The sequence below is a fragment of the Piliocolobus tephrosceles genome, chromosome 1, assembly GCF_002776525.5.
Source record: "Piliocolobus tephrosceles isolate RC106 chromosome 1, ASM277652v3, whole genome shotgun sequence".
In the NCBI taxonomy this organism is placed as follows: Eukaryota; Metazoa; Chordata; class Mammalia; order Primates; family Cercopithecidae; genus Piliocolobus; species Piliocolobus tephrosceles.
This window is the reverse complement of record NC_045434.1, coordinates 128,526,357-128,551,108: the sequence shown is the minus strand read 5'-3', so window position 1 is coordinate 128,551,108 and position 24,752 is coordinate 128,526,357. Positions and strand designations below refer to the sequence as shown.

The 24,752-nt window shown below is 40.6% G+C and overlaps 1 protein-coding gene across 4 annotated transcripts in view; it reads left to right on the top strand.

The window, feature by feature from the left end:
• Positions 1–5,401: 5,401 nt before the first annotated feature.
• Positions 5,402–24,752, top strand: part of MTF2 (metal response element binding transcription factor 2) — a 60,290-nt gene continuing 40,939 nt past the window's right edge. For all 4 annotated transcript variants that reach the window (XM_023230984.2, XM_023230982.2, XM_023230981.2 and 1 more), the window contains exon 1: positions 5,402–5,693. Coding sequence is in view for 2 of the 4 variants with exons in the window: in XM_023230981.2 (XP_023086749.1) it covers positions 5,689–5,693 (5 nt within the window). In the remaining 2 variants the exon portion in view is untranslated. The remainder of the gene's footprint in view (positions 5,694–24,752) is intronic.

The following is a 24,752-nucleotide window of genomic DNA, read 5'->3' as shown; positions in this document are numbered from 1 at the left end:
AAGACCCTCCATCAGCAAAAAGACTATGACTTGCTGAAGGCTCGGATAATCTTTAACATTTTTTTAGCAATAAAGTATTTTTAAATTAAGATTTTTTAAAGAAATAATGCTATAGAACACTTAATAGACTACAGTATAGTGTAAACATGACTTTTATATGTACTAAGAAACCAAAAAAATTTGTGTGACTATTTGTTTGTTTTGTGGTGGTCTGCTACTGAACCTGCAGATTAATACAGGTATGCCTGTATTAACAAATCTAGGTTGTATCAGTCAGAGTAGGCTAAAATATGCTGGGTGGCAGACAACTCCAAACTGCAGCGGCTAACACAACAAAAGTTTGTTTCTCCATTTGAATAGTCACATGCAAAAAAATTTTTTTGAGACAGGATCTTGCTCTGTTGCCCAGTATACTGCTCAGTGGCAAAATCACAACTCACTGCAGCCTCAATCTCCCAGGCTTAATTGATCCTCCCACCTCAGCCTCCCAAGTACCTGGGACTGCAACTGCACACCACCACGCCCAGATAATTTTTTTTTTTTTTTGTATTTTTTGTAGAGACAGGATTTTGCCATGTTGCCCAGGATGGTCTCAAACTCCTGGGCTCAAGCGATCCTCCCACCTTAGCCTCTCAAAGTGTTGGGATTACAGGCAGGAGCCACCATACCCAGCCACAAGATTAATACAGACCTATACCTCTCACACCGTGCACAAAAATTAACTCGAAATGGATCATAGACTTACATGTAAGAGCTAAACCTATAAATTTCTAGAAGAAAATGTAATAGAAAATAGACTTTGGTAAAAGAATTATCAGTTATAACACCAAAAGCATGTGGTATTTAAAAAAAGATAAATAGGACTTCATTGAAATTAAAAAAAAAAAAAACTTTTTCCCTTCAAAATACACTAAGCCTTGACAAGGGTGGCTTGCACCTGTAATCCCAGCTACTTGAGAGGCTGAGGTGGGAGGATGGCTTGAGGACAAGAGTTCCAGGCCAGCCTGGGCTCCATATAGAGATCCCATCTCTAAAAAACTTAAAACAAAATTAGCTGGGAGTAATGGTGTGCACCTGTAGTCTCAGCTACTTGAGAAGCGAACACGGGAGGATTGCTTGAGCTTAGGAGTTCAAGGATACGGTGAGCTATGATCTGTGCCACTACACTCCAGGCTGGGCAACAGAGTGAGACCTTTTTCTGGAGGAAAAAGAAAAGATACCATTATGAAAAATGAAAACACAAGTCATAAAGTCATAGACAGGAAGACAATATTTGCAAATCATGCTTCTGTTAAAGAACCTAAATCTAGAATATATAAAGAACTCTTACAACTTGATATAAGAAGATTGCCCAGTTAAAAAACACACAAAATATTTGAGTAGACACTTCACTAAAGAAGATATAAGAATGGCTAACAAGCCAATGAAAAGATGCTCAATAGCACTAGCCATTAGGGAAATGCAAATTGAAACCACAATGAACCACTTCATTCCCACTGTTTTAAATTATTATAATAGTTATTATTATTTTTTAGCCGGGCACAGTGGCTCATGCCTGTAATCCCAGCACTTTGGGAGGCCGAGGTGGGCAGATCACAAGGTCAGGAATTCGAGACCAGCCTGATCAACATGGTGAAACCCCGTCTCTACTAAAAATACAAAAATTAGCCGGGTGTGGTGGTGCACGCCTGTAATCCCAGCTATTCAGGAGGCAGAGGCAGGAGAATTGCTTGAACCCAGGAGGCAGAAGTTGTAGTAAGCCAAGATTGCACCACTGCACTCCAGCCTGGGCGACAGAGAGAGACTCCATCTCAATATATATATATATATGTGTGTGTGTGTGTGTGTGTATATGTGTGTATATATATATGTGTGTGTGTGTATATATACAATTATTTTAGAGATGAGGTTTCACTGTATTGCCCTGGCTCGTCTCAAACTTCTGGGCTCAAGCAATCCTCCAGCCCTGGCCTCCCAAAGTGCTGGGATCACAGGTGTGAGCCATCATGCCTAGCAATCCCTACTGTTATGAGTGAAATCAGAAAGATAGACAACAAGTATCAGTGAGGATATCGGGAAACTGGAAGGCTTACATATTGCTTATACTTTGGAAAACTGGCAGTATCTTAAAAAGTTAAACATAAACTTATCATACAACTCTGTAATTCCACTTCTAGGGATCTACTCAAGAAAAATAAAAAATGAATGTCCACACAAAGACTTGCACAGAAATGTTCATAGCAGTCTTATTCATAATAGCCCCAGATTGAAAACAACCTAAATGTCCTTCAACTGGCGAATGGATAAACAAAATTAGTACATTCATTCAAATGGAGTCTATTTAGCAATAAAAAGAAAGAACTACTGACTGGTACAATGTAGATGAACCTAAAAAATATCATTTTGAGTGAAAGAAGCCAGATGCAAAAGACTACTTACTGTATGAAATCATTTATATGAAATTGTCAGAAAGCAGATAGCAGATTGCCTAGGGCTTGGAAGGAGGGTTGACTGCAAATGGGCATAATGAATTTCTGGGGGGTGATGGAAATGTTTTAAAAGCGGATTGTGGTGATGATTGCACAATTCTAGTCACTGCTTATTGTAGACATTTAGGAACTGAAAGCGACAGACATTCTATCTCAACACAAGCTTCCATGATTACCACAGCATGGGGGAGGGAGACGTGCCTCTGCTTCTTAAAGGGATACATGTCACCCATTTTATTGGTCAAAGCAATTAACTTCAGGGGTGCAAGAGAGTGCAATTTGTTTTTCTTTTTTCTTTGAGACAGAGTCTCCCTCTGTCGCCTAGGTTGGAGTGCAGTGGTGCAATCTTGGCTCACTGCAACCTCTGCCTCCTGGGTTCAAGTGATTCTCTGCCTCAGCTTCCCGAATAGCTGGGATTACAGGCGTGCACCACCACGCCCAGCTAATTTTTGTATTTTTAGTAGAGACGGAGTTTTGCCATGTTGGCCACGCTAGTCTGGAATTCCTGACCTCAAGTGATCTGCCTGCCTTGGCCTCCCAAAGTGCTGGGATTACAAGCGTGGCCACCGTGCCCGGCCACAAAGTGCAATTTTACTGTGTCTGGAACAGAGAAGGGAACCAGAATACTTGTGAATGACCGTAAGGATGATCACAGAAATACATACAACAATAAAGAGTACAGTTTACTCTTACCAGAGTTCACTTTGCTTTATATTTCTGAGGAACCACAATTACAGCAGGTTTTTTTTTTTTTTTTTTTTTGGCAGTCTCAGTGTCGCCCAGGCTGGAGGGCAGCAGCCTAGATTTTCTGGGCTCAAGTAATCCTACTACATCAGCCTCCTGAATAGCTGGGACTACAGGCAGGGGCCCAGCTAATTTTTAAATTTTTTGTAGAGACAGGGTCTCACTATGTTGCTCAGACTGCAGACTGGTCTTGAACTCCCCAGCTCAAGTGATCCTTCTACCTTGGCCTTTCAAAGTACTGGGATTACAGGAGTGAGCTGCTGGTGGCTGGCTGACAGGTATTCTCTATATTGACTGTGACTCCCTAAGTGTCCTTACATCTCTGAACACTTGGTTTCCTTAAAATGTTTGCTTACACCTCTGCACTCACACGTTTGCACAGAAAAATAAACTTTTTTTCGATAGAGGCATAATTGACTTCTCTAATGTATAAGGGATTAGAATACTTTTGTGTAGCCAAAGAGCCTAAATTATTAGAGTTTCTGAGGTGGAAATGAATGCCTCTGAAGTATTGAATCACTGAAGATTCTGAAGTTGAGGCTTGTTGACCACTTTACAGAAAGTTGAGGAAAACTGAGACCAAACGTTCTCCAAAACAGGTGTTCTATGATTAGGCTTAGCTGCATAGCAAATACATCTGTTTGTGCAATATCTTTATTAATTTTTGGAATGCATCTACTTTTTAATATTTTATTTATTTATTTACCTTAATGCCACGCTCTTGAATGGGAATACATCTACTTTTTTTCTTTGAGATGGAGTTTTTGCTCTTGTTGTCTAGGCTGGAGTGCAATGGCACGATCTCGGCTCACCGCAACTTCCGCCTACTGGGTTCAAGCGATTCTCCTGCCTCAGCCTCCCGAGTAGCTGGGATTACAGGCATGTGCCACCACACCTGGCTAATTTTGTATTTTTAGTAGAGACAGGGTTTCTCCATGTCGGTCAGGTTGGTCTCGAATTCCCGACCTCAGATGATCTGCCCATCTAGGCCTCCCAAAGTACTGGGATTACAGGCATGAGCCACCGCGCCCGGCTGCATCTTACTTTTTTTAAGTCGAAATTTTCCTCAGCCAACGTATGAAGGTCACTTAAGACGAATTTATGAGAGACGATGATCGAAATTGAAATAAAGTGAAACCTGAAAGGAGTAGGTAAGTAGATACAATGAGGGCACAGTAAGAAGACTTAAAAGGTTAGGATTATTATTCAGGAGAAGCAGAGGAGTGGAAGGGTTCGACCACAATATTTAAAGTATTGAACGGTATTGGGTAAAATGAATATGCTTATTTGCCAAATTCTGAGATCACAGGCTGAGGGAACCCCTTTTGAAGTATGAGCCAAATGAGCTTAGACCACAAGAGGTACTTTTTCAGAGACAGAAAAAATACAGTGTCCACCATCCCTGTGACATTCACATAATATGAGACAAAAATATAAAATGGTTTTAAAAATATTTTGACGAAGTTATAAAGATTCCACACGTGGCTACTAAGAGGAGCTGGGTTGTGTCTAGGTGTAAGTTAAAGAGGCAAGCATACAATCTCACAGCTTGTCAGTTGGGACCCCTGTAGGCAGCAGAATCTGGGCAGGCTAAGGGTCTGCACTAATAAACAATTGTTTTCTTAAACCATTTTGCAGGGGACTAGTCTCAGATTTCATTACAACTAGGAAGGACTGCAAAGCGGGTAAACAGAAAACCTTTCATCGTTAGGAAAAAAATCGTCTGAAAGTCTTTCATAAAAGCAGCTCCTAATAAGGAGTTTGGGACTGGACAGTGAATCGCTGAATAAAATTAAATCTCGACATCTTGGGTCTTCTCCCCGCTGAAGGAAATTCTAACAGCAGGCCTCAGGATGAAGGTAGAGGAAACGTGCTTCAGTTAAGATTTTCTCCAGGGAAAAGAAATCGGCCCAGCAAGATGCACAGAGCACCGTCACAACCAAGCACACCGAAGGTCGCACACGACCCTTTCCTGCATAACAGACCCAGCCAGCCGAAGATCAGAAGCACAGCACTCACTATTGTGTTAGCTCCGGCGGCGGAAGGACTGAGCCTCACTGCAACGTTAAAGAGTCCTTCTTTGTTCAGCCCCAGCCGGGGACGCAGGACGAGGTGTTCCTCCGCGCTCGCCGCTCAGTCCCTGCCCCCCCGCGGCTCTGGAGCGCTGCCATTCGGCACCGGAGTCGCTCCGCGCTCCCAGAATGCACCGGCAGTCCGCGGGAAACCAAAATGGCGAGGGGCTGTATTGAAGTGGGCTGTGTTTGAGGCCGGTGTAAGAACGCTCATTCTACCCCCAACCTTCGTCTCCAAAGACCTCGGTTTGTGCGTGCATATGTGCCGGGTACCCGGTGGGGCAGGTGCCCAGTAAGTGCTCGGACTCGCAGGGGAAGCGCCCACGGGGACGGATTGGTTGTTTTTTCCTGTATGAAGCGGTTGGCACCACTGAAGTGACCGAATGAGGTGAGAGACCTTGGCCTGGGAACAGACTCTTCCGGAGGAGATGGGGGTGGGGGAGAAGGAGGAAGAAAGGAAGCATGTATAAAAGGGAAAGATGGAGGACCAAGGTGGGGGTGGGGGCTCTTGTATGTGGGTGCCTTTGCATTTATGTGTATATTGAAAAGAATGGATGAAGAGAAGTAGTCAGTTGAGTGTTGGAGAATATAGGGACTAAAGGAGCGAGTAGGTCGTTGGGGGAGTCTTTTGGAGGAAGATGAAACGTTGAGACGGGGAAGCTGTGTTTGGAGGGCAGGAAGGAACCTGGGGGCGGGAGACGATTGGAGGGGCAGGATGAACCTGGTGACGAGGGAGTGGGGAGCCGAGAGGAGGAGCCGTTGGGAAATGGGGGCTGAGGGAAATGTGGGGAGCAGAGTGGAGGGCTGCCTGGGACCTTAGCAGTGCGCAAAGGGAAGTAGCAGCTTGGAATCGGAGGGTGATGGAATTGGAGTAAAGGGGGTCGAGTGTAGGTGCTGGTAAGGATAAGGGGAACACACTGAAGTGGAGGTTGGAAGCACAACCTGAAAGCTTAAAGGGAAGAGATGGGAGGGAAAGTGAGATAGGGGAGAGCTGGGTACCTTATATTTGGAACTCACCAAAAATCTGAGGCCTTTCTTGTGTTTAATTAAACCTAACTCATACAATCTACATCTAGGATGTAGATTTGTATTGTATTCATTTTTACAACTGAGGTAATTACGGCTTAAGGAATTTTAACTAATTTGCCAAGATTTGTTAACATATTTCGGTAGTGCCAGAACTCTAACTCTGACTGTGTTTTACAATCTGGTGTCCTTGGTTGCTTGAATTTTTCTTTGGAAGCAATTAGAGGGAACAGATGGATTTATCGGGGTGATCTGACGAACAGCAAGGGTTTGTGAACAATGGGAAAAGGCTTGTGGAATGTTACTCTATTCTTTAAAACATTGAACTTTGGTTAAAGATAGAGACCATGTAACACTAACTTAAATGTGAAAACCTAGCTAGGCCTGTGTGTAATACATAGGAAAGCACCATGTGAGGTCAGTACAGAGCTAGAAATATGTAAATAGTACCTGATTTAATTTGACTCCAGAACCTCCGGTGGTAATAGTAGTTACTTTCTCCTTCAGGTCGATTCCATGTGATCCTGCTGTATACCTAGCCTACAAGGTGGTTTCAATTTCAATGGTTTCGTTCTCTCTTGGGAATTCCTTTTTTTTTTGTCAGTAAATTTCAAAGATAGTTGAATGTAGAAGTACTTAATGTGGATAAAGTGTAATTAAATTCATAATAACCTTTTTAAGGTTTGAAAGTGCTTTAAAGGGAGTTGTTTAGACTGATGGCATTAAGTGCCCGATAGTTTAGTTATAACTTGAGAGGGAATACAAAATGACGGTTATTTTTTCAGATTCCTAAATATAAAAATGTATTTGAATTCACATTTTAAAATTAGTTCACCTGCAGTTTTTTAAAGTGCTAAAACTGTTCCAAGTATTTGAATTAAGAACGCACCTGCTTCCTGATACTACATTTATAATGTTAGTGGGTATTAACGGAAATGTGTGACTATCAGGATGAAATGCACACACAGTTTTAGAACTAGTTGTACAGAAATCATCTTGTTAAGCCTTTTTTCTAGATGACACAATTATATTTAATAGTTCTTTAAATTATCCCCGTTTCCTCAAAGCTCTGTTAGGAAAGACATTTTATTCTGTGTATTTTACTGTAGGTCATTAACTCTTTGATTTCATGGATTATAAATATTCCTTTTTGTGGGATCTTTTAAGGATAATTTGCTTTAATCATTTTTCAGCATAATCTTTACATCTGACTTGAGGAAACTGAGGAGTTGCCGTGACCAACATCTGTAGCTTGATGGTTCTGAAAGTAAAACTTAACTGCTGTTTTAGTTAGTCTACACTTTCATGAATGATCTTTGATGGCTAATATGTTTGTACTTTGTTTTCCCTGTTCTTCAGGAAAATTTGTTTATTGCTGTGAAATCCAGTATAACAATCCTAAATTGGAATGTAAAAGTTTCCCTGTGGATATTTCTTAGGTATTAGAGTGCTATCTAGTAGAAATTTCTCCAGTGATGGCAGTGTTCTATATCTGCCGTATCCAGTACAGTAGCCAGTAGCCACATGTGAGTATTGAACACTAGAAATGTTAACTAGTGAGACTAAGAACTGAATTTATAATTTAATTCATTAAAACTAAAATTTAAATGGCCATATGTAGCAGTGCTATTGTAATGGACAGCACAGTATTAGCGGTGATTGCATCCATGTAGTGAGAAATTGTTGCCTTCATTAACCATGGAAACCACAGGAATCCAAGGATGAGGAACTGCCGTAGAACTGAGAAAGTTCAGATTCTTTTTGTACATTTAAGATGAAGTACTCATTTTTACCACATACCATGTCTTCTGTCGTATTTCTGTTTTCGTATAACATTGCAATAGAATAATGAAAGATAGTGACCTCTCTAGTCTTTTTAAAATACAAGATTCTGATTCCTGTGTCAAAAAACAACAAAAGATGGATATTAGGATTAGGAATGTTTTGTTTAAAAAAATTGCTTTGTTTTTACACTTAGGTAAAAAAAAACTTAAGGAATATTTCAAACATAATACAAAGTGAGCAGAATAGAATAATGAACTTTTATGTATCCATTCTTTTTTTTTTCTTTTTTTGTAAAAAGAGACAGGGTCTTCCTCTGTCACCCAGGCTGGAGGGAAGTGGTGCTATCATAACTCACTGCAGCCTCAAACTCCTGGGCGGAAGTGATCCTCCTGCCTTAGCCTGCCAAGTAGTTAGGACTACAGGTACATACCACCACACCTGGCTAATTTTTAAATTTTTAATTTTTTTTTGTAGAGACAGGATCTTACCGTGTTGCCCAGGCGGGTCTTGAACTTCTGGCCTCAAGCAGTCCTCCCGCTGTGGCCTCCCAAAGTGTTGGGATTGAGCCACTGCCCCCAGCCCATTGTTTTTATTATTTTTTAAAGTTTTATTTTTAGGTAAAGTGTATATTGAAATGCACAAATCTTAACTGTACAGTTTTTAAATAAGTTTTATTGAGATATAATTTATATACTATAGTTATATGTACATAATTGACATGCAACCTTTAAAAGTGTACAGTTGAGTGGTTTTTTTAGTATACTCACATGTGCAACCATCACCACTACCTAATTTCAGAACATTTTCATCACCCCAAAAAGAAAATCTTAATCCATTGACAGTCACTCCCCTTCACCCCTCCCCTATCTTCTGGCAACCACCAATCTACTTTCTGTGTCTATAGATTTGCCTGTTCTGGACATTTCATATAAATGGAGTAGTACAATATGTGGCCTTTTATGTCTGGCTTCCTTCACTTAGCATAACTGTATTAGTCCATTCTTGCACTGCTATGAAGAAATACCTGAGACTGGGTAATTCATAAAGAAAATAATTTTGTCTGGCTTACGGTTCCACAGGCTATACAGGAAGCATGACTGGGGAGGCCTCAGGAAACTTCCCCTGGGAGTGGCCCTCTTGAGTGGCCAGAGCAGGAGGATTAGATGGGGGCAGTACCACACACCTTTAAACAACCAGAGAACTCAGTATCATGAGAACAGCAGGGGGGAAAATCTGCCTGCATGATCCAGTCATTTCCCACCAGGGCCTTCCTCCAATTGGGGATTACAGTTTGACAGGAGATTGGTTAGGAACACAAAATCCAAACTATATCATTAATGTTTTCAAGGTACAGCATGTTGTAGCATTTATAGTCACTTCATATATTTTTAGGGCCAAATGATATTTCATTATATGAATATACCTTTTTTGTTTGTCTCTCATCAGTTGATGGACATTTGGGTTGTTCCCACATTTTGACTTTTATAAGTAATGCTTCAGTGATCATTCATGTATAAGGTTTGGGTGAACATGTTTTTGTTTCTCTTGGGTACACATATCTAGGAGTGAAATTGCTGGGTCAGATGATAACTTGGATTAATGTTTTGAGGAACTGCCAAACTGTTTTTCTTTTTTCTTTCTTTCTTTTTTTTTTTTTTGAGATGGAGTCTCGCTCTGTCCCCCAGGCTGGAGTGCAGTGGCCGGATCTCAGCTCACTGCAAGCTCCGCCTCCCGGGTTCACGCCATTCTCCTGCCTCAGCCTCCCGGAGTAGCTGGGACTACAGGCGCCCGCTACCTCGCCCGGCTAGTTTTTGTATTTTTTAGTAGAGACGGGGTTTCACCGTGTTCACCAGGATGGTCTCGATCTCCTGACCTCGTCATCCGCCCGTCTCGGCCTCCCAAAGTGCTGGGATTATAGGCGTGAGCCACCGCACCCGGCCTGCCAAACTGTTTTTCAAAGAGACTGCACCATTCTGCAATCTCACAAGCGATTATCCGGTGAGTGATTATCTCACCAGTTTATCCACATCCTCACTGATACTTGTTACAGTCTGTCTTTTGATTATAACCATTTTAGGGTTTGAATTGGTATTTCATTGTGGTTTTGATTTGCATTTCACTTATGGCTAATTATATTGAGGATCTTTCCATGTGCTTGTTGGCCATCTGTATACCTTTGGAGAACTGTCTATTTAAGTCTTTTACTCATTTAAAAAATGGGGCTGTCTTTTTTATTCTTGAGTTGTAAGAGTTTTTCATATATTTTCGATACAAGTCTTTTATCAGATATGATTTGCAGACTTTTTTTTTTCCATCCTGTGGATTGTCTTTTCACTTTCTTGATGGTGTCCTTTTAAGCACAAATGTTTTTAATTTTGCTAAAGTTCAATTTATTCCTTTTTTTTTTTTTGCTTATGCTTTTGATGCCATATCTAAAGAGCTTTATAGTTTTCGCTTTTACATTTAGGTCTGTCATCTATTTTGAGTTAATTTTTTATATATGGTGTGAGGTAGGGGTCCAACTTCAGTGTTTTGCATGTGGATACCAGTTTTCTAGTACCATTTGTTAAAAAAACTAATTCTTTCATCATTGACTTGTGTTTGACAATCTTGTCAAAAATAAATTAACCATACGTGTAAAAGTTTGTTCCTGGATCACAGTTTTATTCCACTGATTTATGTGTTTGTACTTAGGACTGTACCGTAACATTTTAATTACCATTACTTCATAATAAGTTTTGAAATTGGGACGTGTGAGTCCTCAAGTTTTTTCTTTTTTAGAAACAATTTGGCTATTCTGGGTTCCTTTCACTTTTCCATGTAAATTTTAGGATTAATCTGTGAGTCTGTGCAAAAAACGCAGCTGGGATTTTGGTAGGTATTGTATTGAATCTATAGGTTGATTTGGGAAGACTTGTCATTTTAATATTATTAACATCTATGAACATGGGATGCCTTTCCAGTTACATAGATTTTATTTAATTTCTTTCTCTGACATTATGTAGTTTTCATTGTACAGTTCTTGAATTTCCTCTGTTAAATTATTCCTGAGCCAGACATGGTAGTCCCAGCTACTCAGGAGGCTGAGGCAGGAGGATTGGGTAGGAGGATTGCTTGAGCCCAGGAGTTTGAGACTGCAGTGAACTATGAGAGCTATGATGTGCCACTGCACTCCAGCCTGGGTGACAAAGCAAGGCCCTGTCTCTAAAAATGTAAGTATTAAAAATAAATACTTTGAACATATAGAAACAAAGTAAACCATTTTCCTTGATAAGATAAAGCATCACCTTTCTCCTGTCTTCATTTAATTTAAAGTTCTTATCAGTGCTTGAACCCCTCTATTGATTCTCATTCTGAGGATTTTTTGATAGCAGTTAAAGAATTCTCCCATAATCAGGGAGATAGAAGGGTAGTTTGTGAAGCACTTATCTAGTACTAAAAATACTTTTAAAATTTCAAAGCATTGTCATTATAATATAGTTATAGATCCTAATGACATTACGTTTCTTTTTTCTTTTTTTCCTTTTTTTTTTGAGATGAAGTCCAGGCAGTGGTGCCATCTCAGATCACTGCAAGCTCTGCCTCCCGGGTTCGTGCCATTGTCCTGCCTCAGTCTCCTGAGTAATTGGGACTACAGGTGCCTGACACCATGCCTGGCTAATTTTTTTGTATTTTTTAGTAGAGACGGGGTTTCACCATGTTGACCAGGATGGTCTTGATCTCCTGACCTCATGATCCGCCTGCCTTGGCCTCCCAAAGTGCTGGGATTATAGGGGTGAGCCACCACACCTGGCCTTTTTGTTTTTTTCTTCATTAAAAGAGACAGGGTCTCTCTCTTGCCCAGCCTGGAGTGCAGTGGCATGATCATAGCTCACTGTACCCTCACACTCCCAGGCTCAAGTGATCCTTTCACCTCAGCCTCCTGCGTAGCTAGGACTACAGGTGCCTGCCACCACACCTGGCTAATTTTTAAAATACTCTGTAGCAACGGGGTCTTGGTTTGTTGCCTGTGCTAGTCTTGGACTCCTGGCCTCAAACAGTCCTCCTGCCTTGGCCTCCTTAGGTGCTGGGATTACAGGCATGAGTCACTGGGCCTAGCCAGGGCCAACTTTTAGCGTCCATAGGTTCTATGGGTCATACTGCAAAACTTGAGTATCTGTGGATTTTGGTATCCTCAGGAGGTTCTCTCACTAGTGCCTTGTGGATACCAAGGGACAACTAAATAGCATATACATAAACCAGTAACATAGTCGTTTGTTATTAATATTGTGTATTGTACCTAATGAGTATATGCACAAGACCTTATGCTACTGGCAGTGCAGTAGGTTTGTTTTATACCAGCGTCACTGCAAACACATTGTAAAGCATTGCATTACAGTGCTTACAAAGTCACTGAGTAATAGAAATTTTTCAGCTTCATTATAATCTTATGGGACCACTGTTGCATATGTAATCTGTGTTTGACCAAAATGTTACTGTGTAGCACATGACTATGCTTAGAAGGAAGGATCAGCTATGTAAATAATGAAGGAGGGGGCTGGGCTCATTGGCTTACACCTGTAATCCTAGCACTTTGAGAGGCTGAGGTGGGCAGATCGCTTGAGGCCAGGAGTTTGAGACCAGCTGGGCCAACATGGTGAAACCCTGTCTCTACTAAAAATACAAAAGAATTAGCCAGGTGTGGTGGTGCGTGTCTGTAATCCCAGCTACTCAGGAGGCTGAGGTTCACTTGAACCCAGGAGGCGGAGGCTGCAGTGAGCCAAGATTGCACCACTGCACTCTAGCCTGGGTGACAGAGTGAGACTCTGTCTCAAAAAAAAAAAAAAGATGAGGAAGAAGGGCAATTTTGGTAGTAGGTACAATATGTATGAATGCCTTGGGTGGGAAAGATCTTGGTTTGTGAATAATCGATAGACAGCCCCAGGTGAATCTTGAGATGCAAAGACATATTCCTATGGGAGAAGAAAACAAATATGTTGTATTTGACTTGTAGCATTATCAGCCTAGTAATTATGTTAGTTTCCCAGTTCTGTTGGTGTTTGAAGAACTATTTATAAAGTCCTTTTGTATTTGTCTATATGAGACTCAAATACAGAGCTTTGAAAATGTATACTACAGTCAGCTGTCTTTGAACTTTTTCTTGTCTCAAAATTGGGCAGACAGCTACAGGTTGAATATCCCTATTTGAAATGCTTGGGACCAGAAGGGTTTTGGATTTTAGACTTTTTCAGATTTTGGAAATTTGCGTATACAAATGAGATGTCTTGGGGATGAGACCCAAGTTTAAACAGAAAATTAATTTATGTTTCATATACACGTTGTATGCTTAGTCTACAGCTTATTTTTTCCTTGGGGACACTGAATAAACTGTGTTGTGCCACTTGTGTTTGACTACAACCCATCACGAGGTCGGATGTGGAGTTTTTCACATGGGGTCATGCTTAAAAAGTTTCAGATTTTGAAGCATTTCAGATTTTGGACTTTTAGAATAGGGACGCTCAACTTGTATTAGTATCTGAGGACACTTAACAACCAAGTTGAACCATCTGTGGAAATGCATCATTTCATCACTGGTAGATGACTTCAGTTAGACCTATAAAAAGGCCTTAATGGCAAAATATACTGTGGACAAGAGGCTGGATAATGGCAGTGAATGGCCTGATTTCACTATTTGCTAAGTCTGAAAATATTCTTGGCCTTCCCCACAGTATGTGACCTTGGTTTGTAATTGGGACCCAAAAGTGACAAATATCTAGAATAACTTTGTCTCAGAAATAGCATCACTTAACTGGGGTTTACCATAGTAGAGCCAAGCATTACCTATCTTTCTTTACAACTTTAAGGAAGTAATTTTACTTCTGAGTTCCACATTTTTCATTTGTTAAACAGTAGTCTTCCCTTCCTATTTTATGGCATTATTGGGAGGAGAAAATTAGATATGAATGCTTTTGAGAAAGTTAAACGGTATAGTAAGATGAAGATATTTTCAAGCTCTTGTGATCCATGTACTCTACTACCTAACAAAGATCCAGTTCATACTTTCCTTTGTAGTAGTTGGAACTTTTAAAACTCTAGGGTACAGTTAGTGGCTTGCAGCAAGAGCCCCTCAGTGCTATTATTTCTTTCTCCTTGGTCTTAGGACCAGAGTCTGCAGGATTATAATGAAAACGCTGAACTTTCCAGTTCATCCTTGCCTGAATTGTTAGTGGAGGCTCATTTTGTGTAATGTAATCAACTTTATAAATTCTGGACTGGAACATGAATGTATATACCTGTACTTAATTCACATTTTTCTGTATTTTTTATGTGTATTATTGGCCTTGTTGGTTTTTTTTTTTTTTTTTTTTTTGAGATGGAGTCTCAGTCTGTCGCCCAGGCTAGAGTGCAGTGGCGAGATCTGGGTTCACTGCAAGCTCCACCTCCCAGGTTCACGCCATTCTCCTGCCTCAGCCTCCTGAGCAGCTGGGACTACAGGCGCCCGCCACCTCGCCCGGCTAATTTTTTTGTATTTTTTAGTAGAGACGGGGTTTCGTGGTCTGGATCTCCTGACCTCGTGATCCGCCCATCTCGGCCTCCCAAAGTGCTGGGATTACAGGCTTGAGTTACCGCACCCGGCCGGCCTTGTTGGTTTTGGTGTTTTAAGTCTGTAGTTAACCTTTCTTTGTTATTCATTGTATATGTGAGATAATATCAAGGATTCCTTTTGCACAAATAATTTAGATGGCTTTGGATATTGTGATGTAAAGATTTTACTGATTGTCATATTGGCTTTAAAATAAATCAGATATGTTTTTGAAATCTATTACTGTTTCTAAATGTTTGGTATTTGCCATTTTGAAAATACTTGATATATTTGACAGTGTCATTTACAGTTTTTTTTTTTGAAATGGAATCTCACTTTCTTGCCCAGGCGGGAATGCAGTGGTGCGATCTCAGCTCACTGCAACCTCTGCCTCCTGGGTTCAAGCAGTTCTCATGTCTCAGCCACCCAAGTAGCTGGGATTACAGCTGTGTGCCAATGTGCCTGGCTAATTTTTGTGTTTTTTAGTAGAGATGGGGTTTCACCACATTGGCCAGGCTGGTATGGAACTCCTGACCTCAAACAATCTGCCTGCCTTGGCCTACCAGTGTGGAGTGCTGGGATTATAGGCATGAGCCACCATGCCCGACCTCATTTACAATTTAAAAAAAAAACTTAAGATCTGTATTTTTTATAGTTTATAAAAGTATTTTTGTGATCACAGAAATACATGCTTTTGTAGAAACACAAACATACAAAGGTGTTCTGTAAAACTGACGTTTTATCATATATTTTAAGATATTTAAAAAATATTTTCTGTAATTTCATGAAGAGTACTAAAGCCACACTCACTGAAATTGTGAACACCTGTGTTCATTGACCTGTTAGGTGGTTAAGCTATTTTTAATTATTGGGGGCTCAGGCTGAACTTGAGGTTGGGGAGGAGAATTTGCCTCTACTTTTAGTTGCAATTTTCAAATGAGGTGAAATTAAGTACAATTTGTAAGAGCTTTTTTGGCTTTTTAATTCTCGATAAATACATAAATAAATTTGGGGCTCTGTGTAATAGAATATGTGCTTTTATAGGGTAGTGATATTTGCTTGATAAATGGAGGATTTACTTACTAGTATGTGTATTGATAAATACACACTTTGATTAGTTTATTCAAGAGAGATTTTTAAGTCCCTACTTTATGCCATACCTTGAAAAGTTTTAGAGTTCCAGTGATGAGCAAAATGTTTATTTTCAATTGTAATTCAAAATGCATGTTCCACTTGTTTACATGGAGTTATTAGACTGTAAATTTCTAGAAATTGATTCTGCCTTAAGGAAAAAAAAGAAAGAGATGGAGCCTCTTGAGTGCAGTGGTGCAATCACAGCTCTCATAGTTCACTGTATCACTGTAGCTTTTGTACTCCTGGGCCCAGGCTATTGTCACACTTCAGCCTCCCAAGTAGTTGGGAGTACATACTCTCACCACTATGCCTGGCATAATTTTTTCATTGTTTTAGAGATTGTGTGTGTGTGTGTGGGGTCTTGTTATATTGCCCAGGCTGGTCTTGAACTCTTAGCCTCAAGCGATAGTCCTGTCTTAGCCTCCAAAGTATTAATAGCTTGATTGTACTTTTTTTTTTTCTTTTTAAAGATGGAGTCGCCGGGCGCGGTGGCTCAAGCCTGTAATCCCAGCACTTTGGGAGGCCGAGACAGGCGGATCATGAGGTCAGGAGATCGAGACCATCCTGGCTAACATGGTGAAACCCCGTCTCTAATAAAAAATACAAAAAACTAGCCGGGCGATGAGGCGGGCGCCTGTAGTCCCAGCTACTCGGGAGGCTGAGACAGGAGAATGGCGTGAACCCGGGAGACGGAGCTTGAAGTGAGCTGAGATCGGGCCACAGCACTCCAGCCTGGGTGACAGAACGAGACTCTGTCTCAAAAAAAAAAAAAAAAAGATGGAGTCTCACTGTGTCACCCAGGCTGGAGTGCAGTGACGCGATTTTGGCTTACTGCAACCTGCGCCTCCCGGGTTCAAGTGATTCTCTTGCCTTAGCCTCCAGAGTAGCTGGGATCACAGGTGTGCACCACCACGCCTGCCTAATTTTTTTTTTTTTTTTTTGAGATGGAGTTTTGCTCTGTCCCCCAGGCTGGAGTGCGATGGCACCATCTTGGCTCACTGCAAGCTCCGCCTCCCGGGTTCATGCCATTCTCTTGCCTCAGCCTCACGAGTAGCTGGGACTACAGTCGCCTGCCACCACACCTGGCTAATTTTTTGTGTTTTTAGTAGAGACAGGGTTTCACCGTGTTAGCCAGAATGGTCTCCATCTCCTGACCTCGTGATCCTCCCGCCTTGGCCTCCCAAAGTGCTGGGATTATAGGTGTGAGACACCATACCTGGCCAATTTTTGTATTTTTAGTAGAGATGGGGGTTTCTCCATGCTGGCCAGGTGGGTCTCGAACTCCTGACCTCAGGTGATCTGCCCGCCTTGGCCTCCCAAAGTGTTGGGATTACATGCATGAACCACCGTGGCTGGCCAATTTTTGTATTTTTAGTAGAGATGGGGATTTCTCTATGCTGGCCAGGCAGGTCTCGAACTCCTGACCTAAGGTGATCTGCCTGCCTTGGCCTCCCAAAGCACTGGGCTTAGAGGCATGAGCCACCGCGCCTGACTGATTGTACTTTTAATATATCTTTTACACAGAAGATTCAGGTTTAATCATCAGTTTATGAAAGTAAGAGAGTAGGATTGTTGGAATGTGAATATTCTTGGTTACGTTATATTTCCTAATTTTAACAACTTCTCCATTTTTGTAACCAGTAGCTTGTATGAATGTTCAAACTTTGTTTGCCCCTAAAACTTTTTTGACCTTTTTGAGGAGCTGAACCTTTAGAATAAGCTAAACTCAGCCTGATAGTCCTCACTTCTAAACCCCATGCAGTCTGGCATTTGAAGTCAGTGCTCATATGTGACATTTGAATTGTTATATTCAATAAACAGTTTTTATTACTCATTTTACTTAACCTGTCTGGTACATCTGGTATACCAGTACTTAGTTGTATTTTCTCATTTTTTTGGTAATATTTTACTCTCTGGGTTATCTTTATATTTCTCTGGTGACTTCTTTTCCCTGGGATTCTTTTATAAAAAAGCATTTTAAATTTTGTATTTAAAACATTTTTAAAACTTGGCAATACAAGATCTTGCATGTTACCCAGACTAGTTCTCAAACTTCTGGCCTCAAGCAGTCCTCCCACTTCAGCGTCCCAAAGTGCTGGGATTATAGGCAACAGCCACTGTGCTTAGCCCCTCTGGAGTTGTTTGTCTGTCATTCAAATAAGAGTTTTCCAGAGATTCCTGTACTTACCTTTCATGAACCATTAACTCTTTGGTGGGGTGGAGATAGTGTACTGACAAGATTGCCAACGTTTCATTTTAGAAAGTAAGAATGTTTTAACCTGTAATCCCAGCACTTTGGGAGGCCGAGATGAGCGGATCACGAAGTCAGGAGATCGAGACCATCCTGGCTAACACGGTGAAACCCTGTCTCTACTAAAAAAATACAAAAAACTAGCCGGGTGAGGTGGCAGGCGCCTGTAGTCCCAGCTACTCGGGAGGCTGAGGCAGGAGAATGGCGTAAACCCAGGAGGCGGAGCTTGCAGTGAGCTGAGATCCGGCCACTGCACTTTAGCCTGGGCAACAGAGGGAGACTCCGTCTCAAAAAGAAGAGGAAAAAAAAAAAAAAAAGTTTTAAACTGTGACCACCATTACTGCATAAAAGATACTTACATTTAAGAATATAAGAAGGATATGCCCTCAAAATACAGGGTGGTCTTTTAAGTCAACTAACTTAAATACTGAATACATTGTTCTTGCTTTTCTTACTTTGCTGTAGATCAGTACTGGTTTATGGACTTGAGTTGAGAACCACTGTTTTAGACAGTTGTTTCTTGAGCTGTTTTAAGGAAAGGGAGTGTGGAGTTTCTGTTGTCTCATGTCAGAGAAAGCTATAAAGTATTTCTTAACATATTAAAATCTCCAAGAAGTGCTTTTGTGAAAAGCCCCACAGTTTACCTGGTTACTGGGATGTTTTTTCTTCTACTTTTTCTTTGATAATTTTTCCCCACCTTTTTTCTGTTTTCATACATTGGATGTCTTAGATTGAGCCTCTGGTTGTCTTAATCTGTTTTCTCTTATTACCTATCATTGGTTTTTCTTCTCTTGAAATTTTTACTTTGGCTATAATTCTATTTCTCAGAGGTCATTATTTCATGGATGCCATATTTTCTCAGATCTCTGAGGATATTAATTGGTTATTGAAACAGTTTTTTCACATACCAACTATTAATGTTCTTTAGAACTAGTATTTCAGAGAATATCCTTTTGAAGCACTGCCATGGATGTTGATGTTACCAAGGGTTTGTCTTCACTGCTTTTATCATTTTCTGTCTTTTAAAAAGTAAATTTGGAATATTTAATGGCAAGCTACTTGCTAAGAGTTTAAAACATCAGATAATTTTGAAATTAAAAGGCTTTTTACCAAAACAATGTAGTTTCTTGTCTGTTCTCTCTACCCCTTCCCACTCCTAGCGGCAATAACTTTTAACTGTTAGCTAATTCTTTATATCTCTAAATAAAATCGCACTGCATTTAGATTCATCAATTTTATATTTTTTTTATAATGTTAGAATGAATGAGGAGAGGAGTAAGGGGGTAAGCTTTCTCTATAAATATATTCTCTGTAACATGTTAGATGAAACATAATGTTATAGAGAAAACTTTCTCTATAAACTGTTAGATGAGAAAGAAATTCATTGCTCCTCATTCTTTCAATATAGTTATATAAAACATTTTAAGCTGTTTTCGTTTGTGAGTATATAAAAATTGTTTACATATGAAGAACCACATAGAATATGGTACCACAAAGTAGTGGTGAGGGTTAGTTAATGCTTGTAAAGAATTTAGAGGTCAGATATGGTGGCTCACACCTGTAATCCCAGCACTTTGGGAGGCCAAGGCGAGCAAATCACGAGGTCAGGAGATCGAGATCATCCTGGCTTACATGGTGAAACCCTGTCTCTACCAAAAATACAAAAAATTAGCCGGGCCTGGTGGCACACGCCTGTAATCCCAGCTACCCGGGAGACTGAGGCAGGAGAATTCCTTGAACCCGGGAAGCAGAGGTTGCAGTGAGCCAGCATCACGCCACTGCACTCCAGTCTGGAGCCAACATCATGCCACTGCACTCCAGTCTGGGTGACAGAGCGAGACTCTGTCTCAAAAAAAAAAAGAATTTAGAATAGTGTCAAACACTTGTTAGCTGTTATTTCTAGATTTAAATTTTTTTCTTATACAACTATGTTTAAAAATTGCCTCATTAAAAAACAAAGTTTGCCTAGTTTTCTTTGAATGTTAAAATCTTCATATATCTTCAGTTGTTCCACAAAATGTCTCACAGTGCGCTTTTCCACAATGTCAATCTGTTATATAATTTATCAGTGCCATTTATTTTTCTTAGAGATACCCCCCTGGAGCTCTGCTGGAGTTCTGCTCTAATTTGGACTGGTTCTCTAGGCCTGCTGCATGGAAGTTGTCGGGGCTTTCCTTTACCATCATCCTGGGAATTCCTTTCTCTTCTCTTCTATGTGACATACCTTGCATTCCATGCCTGCCTTTTATTTGGTTTACTCCCTCTGTTTAGCTTTATTAAGCTCAAATAAAGTGTGCTTGGGGGATAAATCTTTAAAGACTATATGGCTGAAAATGTTCTAATTTTCACTCACACACACACTCTCTCTTTTTTTAAAAATGCATTTTAGAGATAGGGTCTCTCTGTGTTGCCCAGGGTGGAGTGTAGTGGCTATTCACAGTCATGATCATAGTACACTACAGCCCTGAATTAGGCTCAAGTGATCCTCCTGCCTCAGCCTATGGAGTAGCTGGGACTACAGGAGTGTGCCACTGTTGCCCAGCTTTACTTACTCTTTTTAGTCCCTTGATCGATAATTTGGCTGGTTATAAAGTTGATTTTCACCCAGAATTTATTTTTCGCTCAGATTTTTAAGTGAATACTTCACTGTCTTCTGACTTGTAATATTGCTATAATGATTATTATTCTCAGTCCCTTGTTAGTTGCCCTTTTATCTCTTTCTCAGTGTAGTATCTTTATCCTTGTTTTTCTTGGAACAGGTCTTTTTTATTCAGTTTGCTGGACACTTGTGGCCTTTTCAATCTGGTTACTTCCGTCTTTCAGTACTGGGATGTTTTCTTCTAGTTTGATAATTTTTTCTCCACTGTTTTTCTGTTTTCACGTGTGGATATGTCTGCTTGATCCTCTGATTTTCTCAATCTGTTTTCTCGTATTTTCTATCTTTGTTATATAAGGTGAAAACTTTTGTAATCACCCCAGGGTCAAAAATAGAACATTGCCTGCTAACGCAGAAACCCACATTGCAACCCTTTCATCTCCCAGGTAATCTCCATCCTGACTTTTATGGTGATTATTTTTTCTTTGTAGTCTTATTATTCAGATGTGCATTTTGAGGATTATAGTTTGCTAGTTTTAAAATACATGTTTTAAGATTTTTTTCAATTACAGGTTCTATCTTAGATCTTGCCTCTTTTTTTCTGTGCAGTTTATTTGTGGGAGAAACCAGGTCATTTGTCATATACATTTCCTAACCTGTATTTTGCTGTTGCATCCCCATTGTGTAGTTGAACATGTTTCTCTGCATTTACTGTAAATTGATGTCTAGATCTAGAGGCTTACCAGGTTCAGGTTTGCCTTTTTTGGGGGGGGGGGGGCAAGACTATTTCACATGTGCTGTGTGTTGTCCCGTCAGAAAGCATGTAATGTTTCTCTTGCTGTGCTCTTAGCAGTTACTCATGCTCAGTGCATGGACCTGTTTATTCATTAGATGTTGCAAAATGGTGATTTATTTATTTATTTATTTATTTATTTATTTATTTATTTATTTGAGATGGAGTCTCGCTCTGTCGCCCAGGCTGGAGTGCAGTGGCCGGATCTCAGCTCACTGCAAGCTCCGCCTCCCAGGTTTACGCCATTCTTCTGCCTCAGCCTCCCGAGTAGCTGGGACTACAGGAGCCCGCCACCTCGCCCGGCTAATTTTTTTGTATCTTTTAGTAGAGACGGGGTTTCACCGTGTTGGCCAGGATGGTCTCGATCTCCTGACCTTGTGATCCGCCCGTCTCGACCTCCCAAGCAAAATGGTGATTTAAAACATTCATTTCCTTTTTCATTTATTGGCTTGAATATATCTATAGAGAAAATTTACCTCTATTTTCAGCTGGCGCCTTACCTATTCCCCTCTCTGTGCCTTGTATTTCCCTTGATTCAATTCCTTGAAAGAATAAACGTTCCATATTCTGATGGGATGTACAGGGTAGGAGATGTGACTTGGGGATTCCAAGTGTCTTTTTTTTTTTTTTTTTTTGAGACATGGTCTTGCTCTGTTATCCAGGCTGGAATGGAGTGGCTGGATTATATAGCTCACTGCCATTACAGCTCACTGCCGCCTCAAACTCCTGGGCTCAAGTGATCCTCCCACGTAAGTGTTCTGAGTAGCTGGGAAGCTGGGACTACAGGTGCATGCCACTATGCCTGAGTAATTAAAAAAAAATTTTTTTGTAGTGGTGGGGTCTCCTTGTTGACCAGGCTGGTTGCGAACTTCTTGCCTCAAGTGATCCTCATCTGGCTTCCAAGTGTCCTTTTACACCAACTTCTACATATTTCTCCATTTTTTTACATTGTGTTTTATTTTTGAGATGGAGTTTAGCTCTTGTTGCCAAGGCTGGAATGCAATGGTTCAATCTTGGCCCATTGCAACCTCTGCCTCCTGGGTTCAAGTGATTCTCCTGCCTCAGCCTCCCAAGTAGCTGGGATTACAGGAATCCACTACTATGTCCAGCTAATTTTTGTATTTTTAGTAGAGACGGGGTTTCACCATGTTGGCCAGGATGGTCTCGAACTCCTGACCACAAGTGATCCGCCCACATTGGCCTCCCAAAGTACTGACTGGGATTACAGGCGTGAACTACCCTGCCTATTTCTCCATTCTTTATTTTTGAGATGGAGTCTCGCTCTGTAGCCCAGGCTGGAGTACAGTGGTGTGATCTCAGCTCAGTGCAACATCCACCTCCTGGGTTCAAGCAATTCTTCTGCCTCAGCCTCCTGAGTAGCTGGGACTACAGGTGCACGTCACCACACCCAGCTAATTCTTGTATTTTTAGTGAGATGGGATTTCACCATATTGGCCAGGCTGGTCTCAAACTCCTGACCTTGTGATCCGCCTGCTTTGGCCTCCCAAAATGCTGGGATTGCAGGCGCGAGCCACTGCACCTGGTCTATTTCTCCATTCTTAATGCTCCCACTTGACCTCTGTCTTTTGAGTCTTGTGTCAACAATTCTTTAGTCTTTTGAGGTTCTGCAGAGCAATGGATTTGCTTCTCATTCCTCATTGTTCTTTCAGCTGACACTTATGTTTAATTGTCTTCCTTATTTTACAAGCATTCATTCTTCCGTCTGCCTTCCGTCTTCATATATTGTGATTTAGAATTTCACATGTAACGTGAACGGGAAACATGTATGGTTGAAGATGGAATGTGTTTTAAATTTTTCTTTTCTCTTTGTTTTGTCATAAGAAGGAACAAGTACATCTTTACTCTCCTATCTTAATGCAGCAAAGTCCTACTGAGCTGTGGATCTCAATCGCCAACTGCTTCCTAGACTTCATGAATAGTCTTTCCCAAATATTTTCCAATTTTATTAGTTTTTTCAGAGGAACAGCTTTTGGTGCCATTTGTTCTGTCGTATGCTTTTTTGTTGTTGTTGTTTTTTTTCCCCTGTGTTAATTTCTGTTCTTTTATTTTTATACTTTTTGGGGGCTTATTTTCTTTTTTATCCCTTCAACATGAGATAGCTACTCAATTCATTAACTTTTTTTTTTCTTTTCTATTAGATATATTTTGAGACTTACCTCTCTAACTACTGCTTTAGCTGCATCCCACAAGTTTTTAATATGTGCTTTTTATTGTTCAACTTCGAATACTTGCTAATTTCTGTTATGATTTCTTCTTTGGCCCATGGATTATTTAAAAGTGTATATTTTCTTTTTTTTTTTTTTTGAGACAGGGTCTCGGTCAACTTCCCACGCTGGAGTGCAGTGGTGTAATCATGGCTCACTGCAGCCTTAATCTCTTGGGCTCAGTTGATCCTCCTGCCTCAGCCTCCTGAGTAGCTGGGCCTACAGACATGCACCATCATGCCTGGCTAATTTTTAATTTTTTGGAGAGATGCGGTTTTGCCATGTTTTCTAGGCTGGTCTCGAACTCCTGAGCTCAAATGATCTGCTCACCTTGGCCTCCCAAGGTGCTGGGATTACAGGCCTGAGCTACTGCACCTGGCCTAAAAGTGTAGGTCTTGGTTTCCAAACATTTAAGTTATCTTTTTATTGATTTTGAAATCTAATGGCGTTGTAGTAATAAAATATATGCTGTGTGATTTTGTAGCTTAAAATTTGTTCAGACTTGCTTTATAGATCAGTATATGGTCAGTTTTTGTAAATATTTTGCCTAGCAGACATCCTTTCTTAGATGAAAGAGGTGATTTAAACTCACTACTGCTTTCCTCCTAATTTCCCCCATACCATCCTCCCAATTTCCCAAGTTAGAAACTTGGGAGTTGTTCTGAATTTCTCCTTTGCTCTCGATACCACATAAAGTTAATTCTTAATGTCTGTCTGTTTTACTTTTAAATTATTTATTGTTATAAGAGTGATGCCATGATTATTTTTAAAAACTCGGAAAATATAAAGTATGTAAACTAGATTATTTAAAACCCTACTATCCAGGGATATTTTAAAATTCCAGTTTCTTCATGGCCTGATTTCAGGTTTTTCCTTTCTGTTTTTTCGAGATCGAGTCTCACTCTGTTGCCCAGGCAGGAGTGCAGTGGTGCGATCTCAGCTCACTGCAACCTCCGCCTCCCGGGTTCAAGCAATTCTTGTTCCTCAGCCTCCTGAGTAGCTGGGATTACAGGTACATGCCCCCATGCCCAGTTACTTTTTGTATTTTTAGTAGTGACGGGGTTTCACCTTGTTG